Consider the following 25,695-nt stretch of genomic DNA (forward strand, 5'->3'; position numbering starts at 1 on the left):
TATTACAATACGTCACCACACAATAATATTCCATAGTTACTGACTGTATTCCCCACACTGTACATTTCATCCCCTTGACTCATTTACTTTTGTAACTGGAAGTTTGTCCCTCTTAATCTCCCTCACCTACTTCTTTTCTCTCCCCATCCTCCTCTCCTCTGGCAACTACCTGTTTGTTCTCTATATCTATAATTCTGTTTCAGTTTTGCTATGTTTGTTCATTGGCTTTTTAAGATCCCACATAGACGCGAAATCACACAGTATTTGGCTTTCTCTGTCTGGCTTACTTCACTTATTAGCATAATGTCCTCAAGGCCCATCCATGTTGTCACAAACAGTAGGATTTCCTTTTTTCTCATGGCTGAATAATAATATACACATACACAGACAACATCTTCTTTATCCATTCATCCACTGATGGACACTTAGGTTGCTTCCATATCTTGGTTCATTAATGCTGTAATGAACATAGGGGTGTATGGATCTCTTATAATTAGTGTTTTTGTTTTCTTCAGATAAATACCCCAGAGTGAACTGCTGGATCATACAGCAGTTCTACTTTTAATTTTTTGAGGAATCTCCATACTGTTTTCCATAGTGGCTGCACCAACTTACATTCCTACCAACAGTGCACAAGGATTCCCTTTTCTCCACAGACCACAGACTCACCAGCTCTTGTTATTTGCTGGCTTTTGGATAATAGCCACTCTGACAGGTGTGAGGTGATATCTCATTGTAGTTTTGATTTGCATTTCCCTGATGATTAGTGATGTTGAGCATCTTTTCACGTGCCTGGTGGCCATCTGTATGTCTTCTTTGGAAAAATGTCTACTCAGATCCTCTGCCCATTTTTTAATCAAGTTTTTTTTTTTTTTGATGTTGAATTGTATGAGTTCTTTGTATATTTTGGACCCCTTATTGAATATATTATCTGCAAATATCTTCTCCAATTCAGTAGGTGGTCTTTTTGTTTTGTTAATAGTTTCCTTTGCTGTGCAAAAACTATGTAGCTTGATGTGGTCCCACTTGTTTAGTTTTGCCTGTTTCCCTTGCCTGAGGAGACATATCCAAAAAAAATTACTAAGACCGATATTGAAGAGGGTACTGCCTATGTTTTCTTCTAGAAGTTTTATGGTTTCAGGTCTCACATTTAAGTCTTTAATCCATTTTGGTTCTTTGGTTATTTTCTTAAATTAATTTATTTATTTTTGACTGCGTTGGGTCTTTGTTGCTGCACGCGGGCTTTCTCTAGTTGCGGCGAGCGGGGTCTACTCTTTGTTGTGGTGCACGGGCTTCTCATTGTGGCAGCTTCTCTTGTTGTGGAGCACGCGCTCTAGGCACACGGGCTTCAGCAGTTGTGGCACGCGGGCTCTAGAGCGCAGGCTCAGTAGTTGTGGCACACAGGCTGAGTTGCTCCGTGGCATGTGGATCTTCCTGGACCAGGGCTCAAACCTGTGTCCCCTGCATTGGCAGGAGGATTCTTAACCACTGTGCCACTAAGGACGTCCTTTTAATCCATTTTGAACTTGTTTTTGTGCATGGTGTGAGAGAGCAGTCCAGTTTCATTATTTTTCATGTAGCTGCCCAGTTTTCCCAACACCGTTTGTTGAAGAAGCTGTCTTTCCCCCACTGTATGTTCTTGGCCCTTTGTCATAGATTAATTGCCCATATAAATGTGGATGCATTTCTGGGCTCTCTATTATGCGCCATTGATCCATGTATCCATTTTTGTGCCAGTACCACACTGTTTTGAATACTGTAGCTTTATAATATAGTTTGAAATCAGGGAGCATGATACCTCCAGCTTTGTTCTTTCTCAAGACTGTTTTGGCTATTTAGGGTCTTTTGTGTTTCCATACAAACTTTAGAATTATTCTAGTTCTATGAAGAATGCCATTGGCATTTTGTACTTATTTTAGAATCTATTCACAGCAAATTTCATTAAACATACTCACACACCAAATTCTTTTGTTTTTTTGCTTTCCCACTAAGGATTTATAATTCAGCAAATAGTTACACATTTGATTACAGAAAAACAGGGAGGTGGGTTTCTTTCTGTTCAACAAAAATGTAACATGAGTCACACATGCAAGCCACTTCTGAAATTTTTAATTTTCTAGCAGCCACATTAAAAAGTGATAAAGGAACAGGTAAAATTAATTTTAATAATATATTTTATTTAATCTAATATATATACACATTATTGTCATTTCAAACCTGTAGTCTATATAAAAAAACTATTAACAAGCTATTTTACGTTTCTGTTTTGTACTAAGTCTTCAAAGCCCAATGCATATTGTAATTGACACGTATGTCACATCTCAATTTGGACTTGCCATGTTTCAAGTGCTCAATAGCCACATGTGGCTGGTGGCTACACAATGACAGTGCACATCTAAGATAACAAGTATGTTTCTACAGAACATCTTTAATCTTGAACTTGTCCTATATTATTTTCCCTGTCTGAATGTAGAATAACCCACAAAGAAAAAATAGGTCGGACTTCCCTGGTGGCGCAGTGGTTAAGAATCCGCCTGCCAATGCAGGGGACACGGGTTCGAGCCCTGGTCCAGGAAATTCCCACATGCCGCGGAGCAACTAAGCCCGTGCGCCACAACTACTGAGCCTGCGCTCTAGAGCCCGCAAGCCACAGCTACTGAGCCCGTATGCCACAACTACTGAAGCCTGTGTGCCTAGAGCCCGTGCTCTGCAACGAGAAGCCACTGCAATGAGAAACCTAATTTTTTTTAAAAATAGGTACTATGGGTAATGACTCACAGAGAGAATACCAAAACATCAGGAAATATTATTATTACCTTATATCACAACTATATTATTACATCAATAACATATTGAAACTATATTATATCAAAACAATAAGGTATCTGAGAACCAGTACTGTATGTTTAGTGGCACTTACTGCTCAATAAGTATTGTGGAAAATTTCCTAGGAGACCAGTCTCATTTGAGACTGATATACATAAGCCATCATGTACTTACAAATTATGTTGGACCACGCTGGAGAGGAAAAACATGTAAATAAACAACATTCCACTCTGCTAAACTCTATTTCTCTCAACCACTTCAATGCCACCAGTCTCACCAAGCCAGAAATAGGGGAAGCCGTCTTTTCAGGTCCCATTTATAATTCGTCAGCACAAGTTCCACTGCCCCCTCAATAAACAATCTTGCACCTGGAATTTTCCTCTATTCTACTTTAATTAATGATACAGGGTAAACCTTATTACATTCTGGAAAGGTCCACCTAAGAACTTTCAAACTCTGAAAATCTTATTTCTGAAACACGGTTCTTTCCTTTCTTCTACGCCTACTAAATCTACTCTTTGTCCATAGTATAACCTCTGACCTATCATCCCTAACTTTTTGTTATTCACCTCCATTCTGGTTTTATTTGTTTTTCTCCCAGCCTGAGCAATCATTTCAAATACAGCCTCACATCATCTTTTTTTTTCCAGTCATGTTTATTTTTTACAAACCTTTACTTCTGCATTAAACAGTTTTCTCCATTCTACCCTCAGACTTCTGAACCTTCCTGCACATGGTCATGTATATGCTTGCCAAGCACATACACAGTATATCAAAAGTCCTCAGAATTCTATTCTCAAGCATCGTATTTTCTTCCCTTGTATTTTCCCTGTGGAAAATTTCAATTTCCCATGGTAACCGGCAAAACCGGTACTTTGAGAAGAAAGCAGACCCAAGATCTCAAAGCTAAAAAGAAGTGATGGAGCATGGATTTAAGATTAAATGGTCTGTCTTCAGATCCTAAGCTCTTAACCACTAATTCTGTAAGATTTCATATATGTAAAATTCTAGAAAATGCAAACTAATTACAGTAACAGAAAGCAGACCGAGGGTTGCCTGGATATGAGGGAGGAAGTGGGGAGGAGAGAAGAATATCAGGGAGAGGCAGAAGAAAGGGGTTACAAAGAGGTACAAGAAAACCTTGGGGACAGGTGTTCTTTATCTTGACCGTGCCATTGGTTTCAGAGGTGTATGTGCCGAAACTTACCAAACTGTACATTTTGAATATATGCAGTTTATTTGATGGCAATAAATTTGATTTTTTTAAGTAAGCAAAATTAGAAAGCATGGTATTAGAACAGGAATAAACCAACAGACGTTTGCCACAGAAATGCAAGCCCAGACACACACACTCACACCATTTAGTGACCCATACACATATAAACAGAGGTGACACTGTAATCAGTGAGGAAAGCACAGAGTATCTGATAAACTGTTTTCAGACAACTGGCTACCCATACTGAGGGAGGGGGGAAGAACCCTGACTCATATCATACACAAAAATGAATTCTAGATGAATTAAAGCTTTATATATAGAAAGCAAATCTTTAAAACTTTTAGAAAGAAAGATACTGTTTAAGTATCTTTTAAGACAGGGCAGCATGGAAGGATTTTTTTTTTTTTTAAAGACCCAGAAAGGATACATCGTAAAGAAGAAATACTGGTAAAGCCAACTACGTTAAAATTCAAAACTCCTACATGTCATTTACCATCTTAAAATGTTTTAGTATTTTACCTATATTTTAAGTGCCTGCAATAGTTCTTAGTAAACATACTACTAAGGAAAATAGAGGAATATTTATAGTAACTTTTTTTTTTTTAATTTATTTTATTTTGTTTATTTTTATTTTTGGCTGTGTTGGGTCTTCGCTGCTGTGCACGGGCTTTCTCTAGTTACAGCGAGCAGGGGCTACTCTTCATCGCAGTGTGTGGGCTTTTCATTGTAGTGGCTTCTCTTGTGGCAGAGCATGGGCTCCAGGCGCACGGGATTCAGCAGTTTTGGCACGCAGGCTCAGTAGCTGTGGCTCGTGAGCTCCAGAGCGCAGGCTCAGCAGTTGTGGCGCACAGACTTTGTTGCTCCACGGCATGTGGGATCTTCCTGGACCAGGGATCGAACCCGTGTCCCCTGTATTGGCAGGCGGATTCTTAACCACTGCGCCACCAGGGAAGTCCCTACACTAGCTTTTTAAAATGTTGATATTTTGTGAACTGGTCAAAATAAATATGATGCAATACTGAACTTCAAGTTTCAAAATGTATGACCATTTACAATCACTCCAAAAAAATTAAATACCTAGGTCTAAATCTAACAAAACATGTATAGGCTCTGTATGCTGAAAATTACAAACGGCTAATGAAAGCAACTGAAGAAGATCTAAATGAGTTCTTCCCATGAATAGTATATGAAATGGAAACTTGACATGTGTAAAGATAGCCAATCTACTTAAATTTTTCCTCAAAGATGAGGAAAAAGAAAAGATTACTCAGCAGTGACCAAAAAAAAAAAAAAAGTGTTTTACTGACAAACAGTAGAACTACAATAAGCCAAGCCCAGCGAATCCAAAAGATGTTACGTTACAAATTTCCAGTTTTGGTGCCTGAATTCAGCACTAGAGAGTTCAGAGCAAGAACTAAAATCCAATGCAGAACAAAGATGGAATACATGATCACCACTGAGTTCTCCAATGGTCCTTTCTAAAGTGCAAGGTGACAAAATTCCTTAAGTTACCCCCAGTTTTCCTTCATCTACCTATTAAAATCAGAAACACTCCACTATGCAAAGAAGGAAAAAAGGTCCAGAAGGGAAATGTCAGAACAGACTGAATAATTATTCAATAGGGAGAAAAGAACTGCCACCACAGAGCGAAGATTCTTGTGAATAGGAAATTCAACGACCAGGCTGTCGAGATGCCAGAAGAACTCACTGACCCTTATCCACCTGGCGTTTGTTGAGGCTCAGCTCCAGCCGGCCTACGTGGCTACTAGTTCCATCTGACAGCATGAGATGTGGCTCCTATTAGTGAACCCATTACAGGGCATCCATCAGTCAGGGCGAGTCAAGAGGGAGCTCCTTGAACCCTCTGACCCGCTGCACAGTTAAAGAGGTCAAAGTCTTAGAAAGTACACATGCCAGAAATCTAAAAATAAATAAATCTCATGCCAAGTCATTTCTACCTAATTCCTACATTCTAGTTTGTATTCTGTATACTATATATTCCACTTCTAATATGTATTCTATATATCCCAATAACCACAAGCAAAAGAACAAAGCAACTCACCTTAAAAACATTTTACCCAATACCCTTGAAATACACTATTAAATTCTTATTGCAGAAGTCAAAAGCCCAGACATTTAAACCTGTAGATAAGCTTGAACTGCCTTGTCTCTCAGTTCTTCTCAGCATTAATTTCAGAAAAATGAAAGGCTTTCCATCTGTGGGTCAGGAATCAGAACACAGCAGGAAAACGTCCCTCATCACTTCTAAGTGTTTCTCATTCTGATGGGACCAATGTCTCAGGATAATAACTGTGAGGCCTCATATTGCTGCTTCTTTACCAAAAGTACCCAGATGCCCCAGCTGCACTTTTACGTTAGATCCCTGACTCTGCTAAGTGACCTGGAAATGGGCCTGCACGAAGCACTCATAAATACCCGCGTGCCGATTTGAGGGAATGTCAGGTATGAGACCCACAAGAATTGGTGACCGAAAAAGGTAAAGATATTGATAGTTTTGATATTAAAAATATTTCATATCACAAATATTAGCCACAGAAACTACCCAAGCCCACAGTCTAATTACTAAGTGATCTTTTCAATTCAAATCACCTGTGTACACTTTTTCTTGATCTGCTTTTTCATGCAATGCAGAATTTAAATGGGCTAGTCTGGAGAGCTGAGATAAAAATAACCACAAAAACCACTTTGCTACTACTAGATTAATTGCTCTGAATTCTACACTGATCTTCTGGTTTGGTGTGAACTAAATTCAGAGTATAATTTTGCGTGAGGTCCGTATTTTGCAAACCACAAAAAACATATTCAGGAAAACCCCTCACAGACTAGCAGGACACACAGTCATCACCCTAACACCATTCTTGGCAGGAGGAATAAGACCTTTTTTATTCACATCAACTGAGCTGGAGGAACAGCATCTAACCAGCTTGCCAAGCATCAAGGTCTGTGGCAAACAGGTTAGGCCAACTTCAACAAAATCAGAAGGTTTTTCCTCCACAAGACTTTCTCTACCAAAGGACATGAACAGAAAAATGGCTACCTTGCTGTTTTGGCCTTTTACTTCTGACCACAAAAGTATTAATTATCTCAACCCATCTTAACCTTCTTTTGTTTTACATCAATAAACAGATCTACCTAAGAGCACATTAGCACTAGTAACTGCATGCCAGTAACAATGGCATGTTTCCTATAATTCCTCTTTTGCAATTATATGACTCACTGCCTTTCTAACTCTCTGACCACACCTTTTCAGTTTTCTTCACTGGATCCGCTGTCATTTCCCCCTCTTTACATCTCACTCGATACAACCTTCCTCTGGAGAAACCAATTCATCCCTAAGGCTTTAGCCACTACCCCCATAATGACAGCTTCCTAATATTTATTCCTAGCCTATTCCTAGCCCCAACCAGTTCTAAAAACCTGAGATTCTAACAAAAGTTTCTGCTTTCACTGAATATTTAGTTTAGAATGAGCTTTTTTTGTTTTAATCTTTTCTTTGAAAGGACCTTTAAAGATCACCTAATGTGGTCACACATAAATGTAAGTTAAATCTGAGTACTGTCTACTATATTATTTTCTGCATTTTTCCTGTATTTCATAAATTTTTTTTTTAATTTATGTATTTATTTATTTGGCTGTGTTGGGTCTTTGTTGTTGCACGTGGGCTTTTTTTTAGTTGCGGCAAGCGGGGGCTACTCTTAGTTGCGGTACGCGGGCTTCTCATTGCGGTGGAGTCTCTCGTTGCGGAGCACGGGCTCTAGGCGCGTGGGCTTCAGTAGTTGTGGCACATGGGCTCAGTAGCTGTGGCTCATGGGCTCTAGAGCGCAGGCTCAGTAGTTGTGGCGCACGGGCTTAGTTGCTCTGTGGCATGTGGGATCTTCCTGGACCAGGGCTCGAACCCGTGTCCCCTGCTTTGGCAGGCGGATTCTTAACCACTGCGCCACCAGGGAAGTCCCCATAAACTTTTAAAAAGGTAAATAATCTAAACTACTCCTAATTTTAAAGCTGAGGAAATCAAAGCCGAAACTAAGTGACTTGCCGAAGATCACTAAGTATAATTTCCTATCACCACATCTCCCACTGCTCCCATCTAGAAAGGAGGATGACTGAAGGGCGTTGGGTCATGAGGCTGAGAGTGTACACAAGCAGACCTTTTTAAAAGGCTATTTCAACTGCACTGAGTTCTGTCTGACATCCCAACAACAGGTTGAAGAGCTCAGAGAAACTTGCAAAAGGCCACAGGCAGAGATGTGTCATTCAACAGTGCACAGTTTATCTGTACAAAGGTGGGGAGAGGGCTACAAAGTTATCATCTAAAAAAACCAGTGGTGATATTTTAAACCCACTGATATTTAATATTCACCTCCAAATTCAGATGAGAACTTCATAATTTAAAAAATCTATTCTAGCCACATTAAACATCTACTCTAACCTTAGGAAGGTGGTATTATTATTATTCTCAGTGACAGATGAGAAAATGGAGGATTACAGAGGTAAAATAACTCATCAAAGGTCACATAACTAATAAATGTAGAAGGCTATTTCAAGCCTAGGTCTGACTCCAAAGCCCATGCTTTGACCACAGTGCTACTAAATCCAGACCACCTCTGTGAAGGTCAACCGATTAAAGGAGATGTTCATAAAACTGGAGCAATTCCATAGATACTATACACTGTACACTGCCCAACACAAAAGGACCTCATTCCATGGACCCTGAACAGGAAAAACACCAGGTCTTTTCCCACATCCCGTTTTTCCTTCAAGAATTTTAAAATTAAAAACAAAAAACCAAAAAACTCCTGAATCCATGTTCTTTTTCATATGTGCTTAATTTTGTGATTTGAGAGCTGGATGAAAGTCTAGGGTAGCTTCAGAGAGGAGGATGAGATCGATAAAGAGCAATTATAGGGGGCCTCCCTGGTGGCGCAGTGGTTAAGAATCCTCCTGCCAATGCAGGAGACACAGGATCGAGCCCTGGTCTGGGAAGATCCCACATGCCGCGGAGCAACTAAGCCCGTGCGCCACAACTACTGAGCCTGGGCTCTAGAGCCTGCGAGCCACAACTAATGAGCCCGCGTACCACAACTACTGAAGTCTGCAAGCCTAGAGCCTGTGCTCTGCAACAAGAGAAGCCGCCGCAATGCGAAGCCTGTGCACCACAACAAAGAGTAGCCCTTGCTCGCCGCAACTAGAGAAAGCCCGCGCGCAGCAACGAAGACCTAATGCAGCCAAAAATAAATAAATAAAATTATTTTTTTAAAAAAGAGCAATTATAGGAACAGAAAGATAGCAATTATAGAAATAGGTGAGAACTTTCAAAGAGCTGGTTCAAACTGTCTTTTATGGGATCCAACAGGAGAAAGCTGCTTTGGAATAAGTGAGCCGTGTCAAGTGTCACCGGAGTAATTTAAGAAAAAAATAGCAAATCCTGATAAACAGGCATATAACATTCATATAATCACCCCAAGTTCAAAAGGAAGTTAGCTTTTCTACTGTTATCTTTTAGAATGAGACCCTTATATTTGAGCAGTTGTCCTAATAACTTACAGGGGTAATTGCTGCAACTCAGTTAGTCCTAAAAACAAATACAAAAACCATCCAAGAATGACCACAAATACAGTCTTTGTTCTCTATGGTACAAGAAACCAATCACAAGCCCATCTGTGTGAGACCTAGCTAATAAGAACACTATTTCAGAGGGGGGTACAAAGAGAAGGATGGGTTGCCAAGGGCAAGAAGTCATCTATTAGACTGTGACAAGCTTTTAAGTGTTTGCATTATCATTAACCAACTGCCTGGTTCCCTGGTTCCCACACCTGCCACCTCCATCCAAAACTATCACAGCAGCACTTGCCAACAGGCTCAGCTCCAAAACACTGGCGCCCTCTTCTGACCCTTTTGTAGTACTGCATTCATACCAGGCACTGATGTGAAAATCTCTAATAAAGCCACAAATTAATAAATTTGCAGGTAACATTTTTCAGATAATTCTGTATTTGCAATTCCCTGAATAAACCTTAATTTAGCTTGATAAAAATGTTAAATAGCAGACCTTCTACATAAAATTTATGCCAATGAAAAGAAAAGCAACAATGTTCTCTTACCGTTTTAACAGTTTACATATATTAGCTGATAGTATTACAAGAATTAGAAGGATGCCAATAACTGACAAAGACCTTACTATGTGCCAGGCACTAGGAGTGAATAAATTAGTGTAATGCTAACAACCTAATGAGGCAGGAACTCCTCTTCATCTTACAGGTGTAAAACGAGGCACAATGAACTTAAGTAATGTGCCCAGGACCCTGCACCTGGTAGCAAGTGGTAAAACTGAAGTTCACACTCAGTAACTGTGACTCCAGAGCCAGAGCCTTATTTACCCCAAAATATCCCTCTGAGGTATCATGATAAAATGAAACGTGATCAAAATAGAAAAAGTATAAGTTGTAAGGAAAATTATAAATACATCATCCAAATCTCTCATTTTCAACAAAATCCCTAACTGTAAAAAAATAAAATACTACATGAAACATTTTGGTCATTTTCCCATTCCCCCTCGCTTGAAGATTCTGAACTTCTGGGTCTAAGATGTTTTTATGCCTTCTTTTTACTACCCATTCCTTTCTTCATTACACTATGCCTTTATTTATCTATTATCTTGTTCTTGAAAAGAAAAGAAAAAATTAATCCATACTATACGCTTTATTTTTCTTCTATACAGCAGAACTGCTTACCTATTCCTACCTAAATTCTCTATTTCATTGAGATCTTTAGAAAATATTTTCCTTAAGACAGTAAATCCAAATAGCATCATCAATTCCTTCTCATTGCAAATATGAGAGATTCTCATCTGCCTGGAATTATTTAGTGTGTTCCTACCTCTAATCAAGGCTGGCAGACTAGATAATCTTCTAATATTTCTAAAAATGCTAACTTTATTTTCAAACAGGACATGAAGGCACATGTCTAATAATCTGCAGTTCAAAACAAGATTTATCTCAAACATTTCTAGATTCCACAGTTTGCCTACTTAAAGCTATTCATAATACCAAAAATTAAGGACACTTAATAACCCAACACAGGCTGACCAAGCTCACTCCCATTCATGACTGAAAGATTTACCACGGGTGAAAACAAATGCTTTTACAACTATCGTTTCATTTCATAACATTAGTTTAAAGTCTACTTAGAAGCACAGACTTAGTCAAAGTCTGAAGTATCAAAAACATATATTAACAGCACCGGTTTAATTTGTTAGATACAAGAACAATAGAAACAAGATGGTTATAGTTTAGTACTATAACTGACCACATCGCTAAAGAATCCATCGTAACATTATTCATAGCTCCCGTATCTCAACACAACAAGAAGTGCACAGGTAACACACAAGAAAAGGTGCCAAGGAATGGGCTCCGTGCAAATCCCACAACTCCTTTTACCTCGTTCTGCAGGATGGCAGCCCTCGAGGCTCCTTAGCAGTCAAGGACTCCTTCAGCACTTCAATGTGTTGCTTGCTGTCTGAGAACTGGTTGGTGAGTGTTTCTAGCTTTATCTGTAGGGCTAGTAGTTCTGTGTCCTTTCTGGACAGCTCCTGCTTCACCTGACCAATCTAGAGAAGAAGAAAAAGCAGTGTAAGGAAAAAAGAAATAAAACCACCACCTCTGATCTGGATCTTTGACAGATCCACGTCAAGATATACAGCATTAACTTTATGACAGGACACAATTCATCTTTTTGCACCATCTAATCTTAGCTGACCACCCCCCCCCCACAAAAAAACAAAGCTTATTCAACTAATAGCAAAATTTCCAGTTTTCATTTATTGTCTCCCCTAAACTTTTGAAATCCATTAGAAAAGGAATGGAAGAACAAAAATCCCAATTCACTTAGATGACTATGAGACAGCAGTAAGCATCTGAACACGACTAAAGCAGTTTTCATCTTACTAAGTCATAAGAAACTTCAAATCATACAGCAGGATTACTGTAGATGGAATACAGAAAGAAAAAAGAAACTTCCTACTATTGCTATTTAAACTCAAAAGCTGCACATTTATTTTTTCATTGTTTTTTTTTCATTCTCAAATGAAAGTGTACATAAAGTCCTTCTTAAAAAGCCACTTTAGTGTTATAAGGCATTATAAACATGTGCTTTCTAAAAATTATATAATTTTGAGGAGTTAGGGGTACTGACCTAAAAGAAAGATTCCACCTACAAAGTTATATTACCTACAACATGTCATATCAACTAAATGGATAAAAGTATATAACCTAAATAAAGAACGCATAAAATCTCATTCTCTAAGAATCTACATGTGTAATCAAATTTGAATTACTCTGACAGAGTAATCCATACATCAACATGTGCCACTCACTCCCCCAGAAATTTTTCTCATCTTAACTTAGAAAACATTTAACATCAAACATCTCCTTTACATTTCTACCGTGTTTCTAAGAATTTTTACTCTTTTATTCTAAATGTAAGCCAAATTAACAGAAATCATATCTGTTTTTACATTGTATCTACTGCCTAAGCAAGGTAGCTATGCACTAAAATATAGACTCTTGGAAGTATAAATTTCACAAGAAGTCAGTAATCTCAGTACCACTGATGAAACAAAAAATACTTTTTAAAAAGTTGAATGTATCTAAAGTATTTTGACTGAAATAATCTTAGGCATAAGGGACAAAGTTTTTGAGAACAATTTCCCATAAGAAAGTATGAAATACATTTGACTGTAATTAAAATTACTTTTAAGGAGGACTAAAAATAAACTTATAATTTACTGTTCTGTTTCATCAGGAAGACAAGCATTTTTCTCATATGCATGAAATCTCTACTTACAAATAGAATATTCATTCATTCAACAAACATTTCTGTGTGCTCACTGTATGCAAAATACTCGCAGCTGCTAAGGACATCAGTGGAAGATAGCTGTAAACAGCAGCTACTTCCATCCTGTAACACAGATACGTACCCAGGAGCTGCCACATACTGTAATGGTGTAGCATCTTTCATGACATCTCTTTACCAACATCCCACCCCTAACAAACAGAATGCACTAAAAACGCACTGGTGGTATGAATGAATAGTCAGGAGAAACGTTCAAAATGTTCTCACCTCATCAGCTAAAGAACTATGGCTTAAAGATTACTCAAATTTCCAGCTACCTCTAGACCATGTGATCAAAAATAAATATAAAATCTCAGTTTCCTCATCATCTGCATTACTAAATAATCCTCAAAGAATGCTATACTGACCATAAAGACTGAGAAAAAGAAGAAAATATCCTAAATAGAAGAGTTTAGAAGCACAAATTTTCCTTAAAAGTTAGGAGCATAAGGCTTTTGCAGTCAATCCCATGTGAGAACGAACGAGTGTGTCTTCTTGGGTAACTACCTCTCTAAGCCTTGGTTTCCTAATCAGTAAGATGGAGAAAGCAAACCAGTGCCACTGTACTGCGTACAGATTAAACCAAAAAAATGTAGAGAATGTTTAGCCTGTTGTTCGACACAAAAAGAAATTAATAATACTAGCTGAGGAAAAAAAAGTTATAGATCAACTTCTCCTCTAGACAATACATGGTTACAACAAACCAAACTGGACCCTTTTAGACAAAATATCTCACTTTTCTATCTATACTATAAAGTGGTCCATAAATAGCAAACACACTAAATTAGCACAAGTGGTTTTTTTTTTCTTTCTTTTAATGCTGCATTCCAGTCTTATCCTACCGTAATTTTCAGAAGCAGTTTTTTTCCTGACACTTGTGAGACAAATGCGTGCACAGCCTAGTATAGGGCAGTGGAGTGCAGAGCTTACCAGCACAGGTTCTGGAACCAAATGGCTTGTGTAAAAATCAAACTCTGCCTCTTACTAACTGTGCTTCCTGAGCACCACTGTGTTACCTCAGCTTCCTTATCCATAAATTGGGTTGAGAATATACCTACCTTAGTAGGTTATAAAATGCTTATAGTAAGTACTCAAGTGACAGCTATTTTATTATAATCATTTTATCACAGTTTGAAATGGAATTTCAAGTTCTCTAGACAGATGATTGAGCTACTGAATAGATTTAGAGACTTTAAGTTTCACGCTACTTCTAACTGACCAGATAACTAAACAAGCTAATCACTTCTATACATCTGTTCCAAAGAAAGTAAAATTTGTTGCAAAATCACCTATCGGGGACTTAAAGATGATGTCTACATATGAAGGTAAAGCACTTCACTCAAGAAATCAGACTCACATAAACCCTGGGTGATGGACCTAGAACATCTGCACATTCTTTGTACCTAAGAAGAGAAAGAGACCATTCACATAAATCAACAAGTTTCTGGTTAACAGGAAAGGAGTCGAGAAAAAACAGCTTTGAAGCACCATCCACACAGTGACAAAGCAACAATAAAAAACCAGGGACAGGGCTTCCAGAGCACATGAGGGCTCGCTGCACACAGGATGGCACGTGGGTCAAACCGGTGAACAGGAGTCAGTTAAAGAGCAGAGCAGGCTGGTCAGTGCTAGTCCCAGGCAAAGCTGCCGACCACAGAGTGAAAGTGTGAGCACCCAGAGCCAGAGCAGCAGGGTCCCACTGTGGGATCACTGCACGCAAAGGGTAAATCTTTCGGCAAAGACCTCTGCCTGAAGACCAGCCGCTCTCTTTTTCAGCTCCTCCCCTTGAGCCTCTTTCGAATTTAGCTCCTCCTTCAGTTGCTCTACCTGTCACGACATTGTTATTCTTTTTCACTCATGTGTCAACTTAGGTCTTCTTATTATCTGCTTTTGAGCCAGAGCAGTAACTGGAAATAACAATAACTCATATAACACAATCAAATCTGTTCCCCTAATTTCCTCTTCAAAGGACCCTAGATGGGCTCACTATTTTCACAGGGTAATGGACTGAAATGTGCTAATCAGCAAATGGGAAGCAGAGATGATATTTTATTTTGTTCTCAAGTTAGAATGATAAATCAAAACTAACAGAAAGTTGGATATGTGAATTTTTAAGTTCTAAAAGTTACATGAAATTGGCCGTAGTCATTGATAACAGATTCTTAAAATAACAGAGGAATATTCTACTGACTTATATGCAGGTATGGGTATCACAGAAAGAAGCCAGAAACTGTATCATTAAAGGAACAGTGTTCACTTCTGAGAAATTAGGGAACTAACACAATTGGGATATGGGGGGCAGGGGGAGGGGGAGGAACACTTATTTTCTAGCTAATATTTTATAATTGAAATTATGATCTTTAAAACACCACAGACCTGATAAACTGATAACTGTAATAAACTAAGTCCTCCAATTTGCCTAAAATAGTTCATAGGATCAAAATAAATGCCTTTGGCTCTAAAGAAGGAATACTGTGACTGAGGTTATAATACAGACTGATATGTCTCAGCGATGCCTATCCTACTGTACATACACCCCAAGTGCACGTGGGAAACAATAAACCTGATACACATGGGTCTTCTCCAAGGGAGAGCGCAGAGGGCTTTCCTTTAGGGAACTGTGTTTGAAGGGAAAACACGATTTTATTTAAGCCATTTCAGGAAAAAAGGGGAGGTGGATTCAGTCTCTTAGGCTGAATTTGACTTCTAAATTTGTTCACAAGACATAGAGAACGCGATGTTTCATACAGTGAGAAAAACTCATCTGGATGTAATCCTACTAATCGCCTCAGAAGTACTGGTAGACATGAAATGTTAAACTGTGATAATACACACTTAGCCTCATACAAGTAATTTTCTTTGAAGTGAAATCTGAAATAACTATACAACATCAGTAATTCTGACTTTAATTCTGGGAAAGTTCTATCTGAAAGAATTACGGTACAAGTATTCTTCCCTGAAGCCTGATAAAACAGCGTGAGGTCCATCATCACTAAAGAAGTAGGAACATGCATCAATTTTTCAAACCCCATTTAAAAATCACGGTATCACACACCATGACCTTGTTTTTCATAAATTTAGAATGGCTCCGATAGACCTCCATTTGCCTCATTTCTTCCTCTCGTTCTTCAGTACTCAAAGCCCCGTTCGATTTCAGCATCTGAATCTCCTCTTCCAAGTCTCAGAGCCCACGCTCCATAGAGGAAATTTTTGAATCCTGAGGACAAAGGAAGATTTAGACATTAAAGTATTCGCAAAAAGAGAGGTTGCACAAGTCTGTCTTTACAGATGTGAAATTTAATAAAGATAAACAAATATGTAGAAATATTGCAACTGGTGCCTTGCTTCTAAAATATATCCTTCATGGCCATATGGTGGAGAGGACTGAGACTGAGATCTATAGTATGATTTTTCCTCTATCCTTTCCTCTGCACCCTTTTGATTAAAATTGAGAGTATTAGCTAAAGAAGTAGAAGCAATGGAAAACTAGTTAAAGTTTCTAAATACTTTATGGTCAACAAACTTCTAGTGAAAACATCTGTAATATTAACAGTAAAACCTTTTCTAGCTATAATATTTTATCGTTTTACTTGACCCCCCCTAAAAGGCTTATTTCTGCCCCCAAAGGAGTGGGGAAAAGAGTAAGAAGGTTTCAAAGATTTACACAATAATGCGTATAACCCTTATCTACAATAATAAAGATCTGATAACGTCCCACTGCAGAAAAACAAAGGGATGAATAATTACGTTAACAGTTACACTTTATCACACAGTGGTCCCGCCTTTTCCACAGTTTTACTTTCCGTGGTTCTGCTTTCTGTGGTTTCAGTTACCTGAGGTCAACTGCGGTCAGAAAATATCAAATGGAAAATTCCAGAAAAAAACAATTCAGAAGTTTTAAACTGTGCACCGCTGTTCCAATCAACATGATGAACTCTCACACCATCCCATTCTGTCCCACCGGAACGTGAATCATCCCTTTGTCCAGTGTACCCGCGCCCGTTAGGCACTCACGGCAGCCACCTCGGTTATCAGATGGACAGTCCTGGCATCACAGTGCTTGTGTTCAAGTGACCATTTTTACGTGACAGTATTTTATTTAATACCGTCCCCAAAGCACAAGAGTAGTATGCTGGCAATTCAGATTTGACAAAGAGAAGCCGTAAGGTGCTTCTTTTAAGTGAAGAGGTGGAAGTTCTCACTAAGAGAAAAAATCATATGCTGAGGTTGCTAAGATCTACAGTCAGAACGAATCTTCCAGCAGTGAAATTGGGATGAAGGAAAAAGAAATTCGTGCCACCTCAAACTGCAAAAGTTACGGCTACAGTGCATGACAAGTGCTTAGTTTAGATGAAGAAGGCATTAGATTTGTGCAGTAAGATACTGAGAGAGAGAGAGAGAATGAGACCTATTCACATAACTTCCATTACAGCATACTGTTATAACTGTTCTATTTTACTATTAATTACTGTTGTTAATCCCTTACACACTGTGCCTAATTTATAAAATTAATCATAGGTATGTATAGGAAAAAACATAGTATATATAGGCTTTGGTACCATCTGTGGTTTCAGGCATCCACTGAGGGTCGTGGAACCTATCCCCTGCAGATAAGAGGAGGCTACTTACTGCATTAGTAATCTTACTTATTCGCTATACTTCACCATGCATTGCAAATATCTCATAATGATTTCTAAAAAGAAACGTCACTGTCCTTGTAAATCAGCATCACCACGAATATCACCTCCTAGTACAACATCCGTCTATACTCATTTTCTTGGTTTTGTCTGTCACAGTATCCAGTTTATCCCCAGATTACTTTAGATGTCATCAATTACAGAAAAACTCCTACAAAGAATAGATACTTTTACATCTATAGTTGCATATGCTTATTCACCTAAGAAGTAAAGACCTTGAAGAGCATAAATTCAGTATAGCTTTATTTTATTTGGAATTTTAGAGAAACCATTCCTTTAGGAAGAAATTTTGAGACTGACTTCCTCTTTTCACTTTACCTCAAGCCTGTCTTGACTGACTTTCTTTGTTATCTGAGAGTATGCCGATAAGAGTTAAAGGATTTATCATGAGACACTTACAGCTAGCTATTTTTAGGTTCGCGGGAGAGGTGAGGGCTGTACTCCTCTGACTTGCATTGCATTACCTTTAAAAATAACACAACGAAAATTTTTTTACAAATCTATTCAAATGAAACTTACATTTGGTTCAAAATTAAACATATTAAATTAACACAATCAGAGACACTCTAAACCTAAACCAGGATTTTGATTTACTCGTTTAAAGCTATCCCGGCCCATGAAGAATAAACAAATAAACGGCTTCAAATGCACTATCTGAAAATCCCAACACAGACAGAGAGGCAGCTCTTGACCAAATCAGACACTCACTAGCAAATCATGCACCATAAAATCTGCACCTAAAAAGGGACCATAACTGCAGCTCTGAAAGCCATGAGGCAGAAAAAGAACCTGCCAGGCTACTTTCTGGGATGAGGCCAGAAAATTAACGCCTGATATGTTGGACTAGTTGTAGCACCGACCAGTACTCAGGCTGGGTTTATTTGAGGACAGCCCTTTTCAAGGAGGTTTCTTACTCCTAGAACGTATAATAACTAAATAAATAAATTCTTTATCATCTTACTACTCTATACTTCCCCAGCCCTGGGTCTCCCATCATTAATCAACCAACCCCACTGAGTCCACTGAAATCCTCTTCTCCTTGTTAAATTTCCCAAATGCTCAACTTTTTTTCAAAAGTTGTCTCCCTGCTCTAAGTAAACCCAGGCTTTCCCGAAGGATATAATTTCCCCCAACGCTCTCCACTGAAGTTCACTAATCCACCAGCATCACAGAGTGGCAGGGAGAAGTGTGGGCATCCTCCAGGTTCCTCCATGCTGCTCCCATTTAAAGCTCACACTCCTCTTCACTCTCCCTCCGCACGGCTGCCATCTAGGGGCTTCCCCGTCACTCCCGCCCGCTGAAGAAGTCTTCAGCACCCGGCTGACAATAGATCTCTCCTTCAAATGCCACTCTTGCCATAATCCTAGGATTTCAATGTCCAAATTCCTTGACATCCGTAATGCCAACGCCCTCATCCTCCAGTCCATTTTAGCTATCCAGTTTACAAGACCACATCACCCAGGCCTCTCCTCCCAGGCCTGACACACCGTCACTCACATTAACTGCTGCTCTTGTACCTCACAGAGTCCTCCACCTCCCTAACTTCTACATTTTCTCCCAACCTGTCCATCCATTCTGAATTCTCTTCCTTCCTATCCAGGCTACATTCCTGGACTCATCATCCCAACTACTCCTTCACCTCCACCCTCAATTCACTTGCATCCCAGTCATTCTGCCATATCTACCCAGCAAAACTCTAACCCTACAGCAGTCCAGTAATTCCTCCCTGCTCCTCCACTGCTAAAGGGAAAAGAAGAAGTTAGAGAAGGGAGAAGGAAGCAGAGGGAAGAAAGTGGGAGAAAGGAGGAGGGAGAGGAGGAGGAGAGAGAAAAGAATATTACGTCACCTTGAAGACAGCTGGGCTCTTTTATTGTCCACCATCACCTCCTTTCCCATTTCCCCCAAAGACCAGTCTAGGTCTTCATGATCCTCTCAAGCTCATGCCACACTCTCAGCATCTCAGCTATTGCATCTGCAATTTCAACATAACATCCACCTGACCCCACTGGGCCACCAGAATCTCAGTCTCTTGCTTCTTAGCAGAATGGCTGGAGGCTAACACAACTTAAAATAGATCTATTGCCAGTTAAAACCAGTACACTTCCCTGTGCCATCAAAAGGCAAGCAAAATAATTCTGTGAACACAGGTACACTCGTGTGTTTTTAGGTTCCAACAGGGATCAGGAAATAACATGTACCAATAAACTTGTGGGAAATGTGAATATGTAATTACACCTTTCTAGAGGCTGTTTACAAGATTATGTTCAAGACTATGAATTGTCTAACTATAAAGAACCCAGAATCCACTAATTTGGTATTTGTTTGGTAAACCCTTTCCCCAGTGAGAATAAAGATGTATACAACAATAAAGACAAAGTTTTAAGAGGAAATCTTCTAAATTAAGAGAACCATTCTGATAACTGTACTTGAGAAGCATCTATTTACATAAAACTATTTATATACCAAAAACTAAAGACTCTTGCCACATCAACAAATATTAAATGAAGGCACATGATGCAAAACACCGTGTCAAATTTTTTAGGGGATACAAAGAAGTTAAAAAAAGAGACAGAGAGGGCAGGAGGGGGAGAGGGAGGGGTCCCTATCTGTAAGAGTCTTCTAGCTCTTGCAAGAAGGAATATGTTGTTAATAAAAATAATAATAGCATAGCAGCTAACACTGACTGAATGTTTACTATGTGCCAGGTCCTGTTTTAAAGTGTTTTACTTGTTTTAACTAATTTAAACCACAAAAGAACCCATGGGATAGGTACTATTGTTATCACCATTTATTAATAAAGAAATTAAGGTATGGAGAGGTTAGGTTACTTGTTCTATGTCATACAACTGGTTAAATAAAGCCAGGTTTTGAATCCAGGCAATTTAACACAGAAGGCAAGCGCTTAGTCACCAATCACCATAACGTTCAGCCTAAAGATTTCCAACTACTCAGTAACTTAAAGCAGAAGTTTTCAAAGTATAGTCCGTGAAAGCCTGGGGGTGCCTCCTAGCCCTTTTGAGAAGTCAAAACTATTTTCATAATAATACTATGACTTTATGTGCCTTTTCCACTGTGTTAACACGTGCACTAAAGGTATAAAGGACAGGCAAAAGCGCTCGTGCCTCTGGACAACAGCGCCAAACCGTGCTAGCCGTCAGTGTAGTCTTCAGTGTCAGCACTCTCAGACAAAAAAGAAAACTAAGAAAGAACATTTTTAAAACACTGGCTCACTTAGGAATGTCCCTGGTGACTTTTCATATGCTCAGCCCTTGAGTATGTATCTCTGTACCATGCTGTGTGACGACACAGGAAGGGGCCAGGCCCGGCTGCTGCACCTGGGTGTGACGCTGCTCCCAGGACAGCACTGGGTGCTCTGTGAGCTGCAAGCCCAATCAGGTACTTTTTTCACGGAACCCTATTCTTAACTCGAGAGAAGAACTGACACACAAACTTGGTATTTGGCGGACATTTTCTTAAAAACAAATGAAATGAGTCATTTTAAGAGAATAAGGGGCCCTGATATCAAAAGGTTTGAGAACAGCTGACTCCAAGAAATGCTGGACAAGAGGAAACGAAACTGAAGTTCTTTTAATGTGTCATTTTCATTAAGTCTTACTATTTCTTCTCAGTCTACAAAATGAGTGAACTATTATTACATACCACTTTCTTAAACTCACACATTAAAATGTGAAATGACACATAAGATTCCTTAGGAAGTTCTCACTTACCTTCATTTCGATAACAGTTTGCAGAGCTTTAGTTTTGGCAGAATCGGGGGCATTCTCAAATCTCCGATGCATCTCCTATACAAGAGAAGCAAAAAAGAGAGTAAGTGCCCTCCTTTTCACTCTCATTTTTTCAAGAGGGGAGTGGAGAGGCGAGGGAGTAGTAGTTACATGCAAAGATGACTACCCCGGCCTTGTAAGACTCTGATCCACTTTCTGTCTTCCTGACCTTTCCCTGTGGACCAGGGAGCACACAGACTGCATTCAGGCTAAGGGGTACAGGAGGGTCCCCGTCTCTGCACACCTGGTTATACACGGTAAGTCACACAGACCCCAGCCGCCACAAGAGGTGAAGCTCTGGCACATCCCCACGTTGTGTGTCACTCTTCCACAGGACTCCAAGACATATTATCAGAACTCCAAACAATCCAAAAAGGGGATTAGAAAGAGTCCCTTTTTAAAAGGAGAAATCAGGACTTCCCTGGTGGCGCAGTGGTGAGGAATCCGCCTGCCGATGCAGGGGACATGGGTTCGAGCCCTGGTCCAGGAAGACCCCACATGCCGCAGAGCAACTAAGCCCGTGCACCACAACTAGTGAGCCTGCGCTCTAGAGCCCATGAGCCACAATTACTGAAGCCTGCGCGCCTAGAGCCCGTGCTCCGCAACAAGAAAGGCCACCGCAATGAGAAGCCCGCGCACTGCAACGAAGACCCAACACAGCCAAAAAGAAATAAATTTATTTAAAAAAAAAGAAAAAGGAGGAATCAAAGTAGCCACAGTCCGCACTGCACAAAACAACTGAAAGCATTTGTGTTGACAACCTCCTTTGCATAGCATCCTCCCCCAGAGCAACAACCACCGGGCTACCTACGATGGAAATCTCTCTCCAGAGGGGCTACAATCAGATAAAAAAAGAAGGTAAGACTGCTGAACAAGTTTCCTAAACAGTCTACAGGTAGCAAATGGCAGAAAAACATAGCTATTTTTTTCAATCCAAATGTCAGTGCGTTCAGGATCAGAAAGGAAGGAAGGAGATGGCAGAATATCACAGTTAGGGTCTTCAAGGATCACCCTGAAGTTACCAGACCTCCTCAGGCTATTTTCTTGTCAGATTCTGAGAATGTCTCTGAGTCAGCCAGTACTTCCAGAGTACCCTGGTACAGCCCCTAGCGATGGCAGAGAATACAGATGGATATTTTCCATCTGAACAGTGCTGGTGAAATTCTAGCCCTGCCCTCTGCTCTGCCCATTTGACATGTATATAGATGTTTCCTAGGTCACTCAAACTTATTTCATCCAAAACAAAACTCGTGATTTTCTCCTCTTTAACCTAGCCCCTCCTCTGAAGACTGATGAGTCTTGCCCATCTCCTTAAATGGCATTACCCTCCCGGTGGTTCAAGCCAAACAGCACAGTGTCTCCCTTCATTCCTCCCACATCTTCACTTCCTACCACCTTCTAGAGCAGGTCCTAATTGTTCCAGCTTCAAAAGACTTCTTGAATTTATCATTTCACTCCAGTTCCAGTCTAGTTTCAGCCTAGATTACTACAACAGCCTCGAGTTAAGTTTCCTTTCATTTCCTCTGTCCATTTTAAAGAAAGCAATGGTGTACTCTAGATAAAGCATCAACAAATCACGGCAATAGTCTGTTTTCAATCCTTCAACGAGTTTCCTATTTACTTCTCACCCTCTACAAGGTCAAAACAATCTGATCATAACAGACAGAAGACTAGCCCTCCTGTCATAAACTATGTTAAAGTTAGACAAAAATGCATAAAGCAACTGTTTTCAGACGCTGGAAAACAAGCAGCACAGGAGTATGATCCTTGAGAGAAGAGAAACTAACAAGGTTATGGTCCGGACTTGCTATCCAACACGTGATGCAGGGAGAGGAAGACCAAACAGAAAACAGCAGTCCCGCAGAGCTCAGAAGACAGATCAGTGGGTAAGAGTCCCAAAGACAGGAGAAATGTGCAGAGCAGAATGACACAGAGGAAGAAGCTAGCCAGAAAAGCAGCAGTGTCTGATCTGACAGGGGTCCCCTGGAGTCTTTGACCAAATACTAAGCCTGCATGTACAGGGAAAGACTCCACAGTGTCAAAGAACAACTACCAGAGAGCTATGAGTTGAGCAACTACCTGAACGCACATGGGGCTGGGAAGAATTCAAGCTCCAAAGAGCCAGAGTGGAGAGAACATCAGAGGCACTGAGCAGAGACACCAGAAAGGCCACGTCTTAGGAGTAGAGACAGTCTAGCCCTGGAGGGAAGGCTACCTAGACTAGAGCCAACAGAGTGTAAAAGCAAGTCTCGTTAAGGATCGAGTTAATCCACAATTAACCCCTGCAAGATAAAACACTTCATTAAGACAGTAAAATGCAGAACACATTAATCCAGGACAAAATCTGAACACATTAGTTCAGGCCATAATCACCTCTCACCTGCATTAAAACAACAAACTCATCAGTTACCCCCCAGCCTCCAGTCTGTCCACACTGAGTCTACTCCCTACACTGTAAACAGGTGATAAATTGGGCACACAGATATTAGGGAAATTTCCAAATGCTTTACAGTGAAACTATTACAATTTCATTTTAAACTCTAGCAAGCATATCAGCGATATATAAGGAAAGAAATCCATTTGAATAAAAAAAAATCCTCCTCTGCTAAGGAACTAGGGTGCACTTTAAACCATTCGCAGGCATAAAGCTTTCCTGTTAAGAGCTTGTAAAACCTATCAGTCCTAACAGATCTGCATTCAAAGGCCTGCGCATTAAAGCTCATTATGAACACCTCCTGCAGTCAGTGGGCTGACCAACTCCCCTTTCCCAGAGAGCACATCGAGCCTCTGACTCCTGCACCGTTAATAAAGGGAGAGGACTCTGCGAATAAAAAAGAATGTACCATTCAGACAAATGTAAGAAGTCGAATGTGCTAGTGCTTGCTTTATTTCGCTCTTTTTAGCCTGAAAATTTTCACTCTACACAAATTAAAGAAAGCCCAGAGATTCATACAGGTAGAATTATCTGGATCTTGTTATACTGTCAACTGTGGTACACGGTAGAAAACGTGTTCAGTTCCTCTCACTGATTTAATAAAGAATAATGACTAGAGAAAGAAAACAAACAAGTTAGGAACAAAATTTCTCCGTTGTTAGTAGTTTCTTTTTAAAAGTAAGTCAACATTTACTTACACAACTGAGAGAAAGGAGCATTTGTGACTGAAAAGTAGTACTTATGTCTGAAATTTCTTTCTTTCAAGTTTCAGGTTTTAGCCTCCAGCACCCTTGGTTCAAGGCTAGACGTCCCTTCAGCAGATTTCAATCCTCCACACAAGTTCTGGGCTTACTGTACTCCACACGGAGAAATGAAGAAGAAACCCTCACTACTCCTCCTGTACCTCAACTCTGCCATTGTCAGACAGCACTGCACTTTGACCCTTTACCATCTCAAGTAACAGCATGCTTCTGAGAAAACATATCTTCCTGTCAAAATGGAAATGAGGTACAAATGACACAACAACAAAAAAAAGATGAGGAAGGATAACCTGAATCAGTAAGTTATGCGATGCAACTGTTCACACTTGCCAAAATCACTAGGAAAGGGAAAACTAACTAGGGACCCTTTTTCTTTTTTAATTCTTCCTACTCTTTGTCCAAAGTTTCTGTTTTTTCTATATATGTTTATTTCTCTTTTTTTCCCCCTAACCTCCTCTGCTTTTACCTGACAACTGCCAAAGATACAGATGGGCATTCCTCAGACATGTTAGAGCCAAAATTCCTAGCCTAGAACCTAGTTAAAGAATAGGGCTTTTTTTTTTTTAAACATCTTTATTGGAGTATAATTGCTTTACAATGGTGTGTTAGTTTCTGCTTTATAACAAAGTGAATCAGCTATACATATACATATATCCCCATATCTGACACTTTTTTTTTAACAACTTTATTGGAGTATAATTGCTTTATAATGGTGTGTTAGTTTCTGCTTTATAACAAAGTGAATCAGTTATATATATACATATGTTCCCATATCTCTTCCCTCTTGCGTCTCCCTCCCTCCCACCCTCCCTATCCCACCTCTCTAGGTGGTCACAAAGCACCAAGCTGATCTCCCTGTGCTATGCGGCTGCTTCCCACTAGCTATCTATTTTACGTTTGGTAGTGTATATATGTCCATGCCACTCTCTCACTTTGTCACAGCTTACCCTTCCGCCTCCCCATATCCTCAAGTCCATTCTCTAGTAGGTCTGTGTCTTTATTCACGTCTTGCCCCTAGGTTCTTCATGACCTTTTTTTTTTTTTCCTTAGATTCCATATATATGTT

The 25,695-nt window shown here is 39.7% G+C and overlaps 1 protein-coding gene across 1 annotated transcript in view; it reads right to left on the minus strand.

Annotated features, from left to right (window-relative positions):
* LOC132362764 (ELKS/Rab6-interacting/CAST family member 1-like) overlaps nucleotides 1-25,695 on the minus strand; it is a 173,825-nt gene that overhangs the window by 112,954 nt on the left and 35,176 nt on the right. The window contains 4 exon segments of the mRNA XM_059917738.1: nucleotides 11,500-11,526; nucleotides 11,529-11,669; nucleotides 16,008-16,169; nucleotides 21,378-21,452. Coding sequence (XP_059773721.1) covers nucleotides 11,500-11,526; nucleotides 11,529-11,669; nucleotides 16,008-16,169; nucleotides 21,378-21,452 — 405 coding nt within the window.

The sequence above is a fragment of the Balaenoptera ricei genome, chromosome 3 (genome assembly GCF_028023285.1).
Source record: "Balaenoptera ricei isolate mBalRic1 chromosome 3, mBalRic1.hap2, whole genome shotgun sequence".
Lineage (NCBI taxonomy): Eukaryota > Metazoa > Chordata > Mammalia > Artiodactyla > Balaenopteridae > Balaenoptera > Balaenoptera ricei.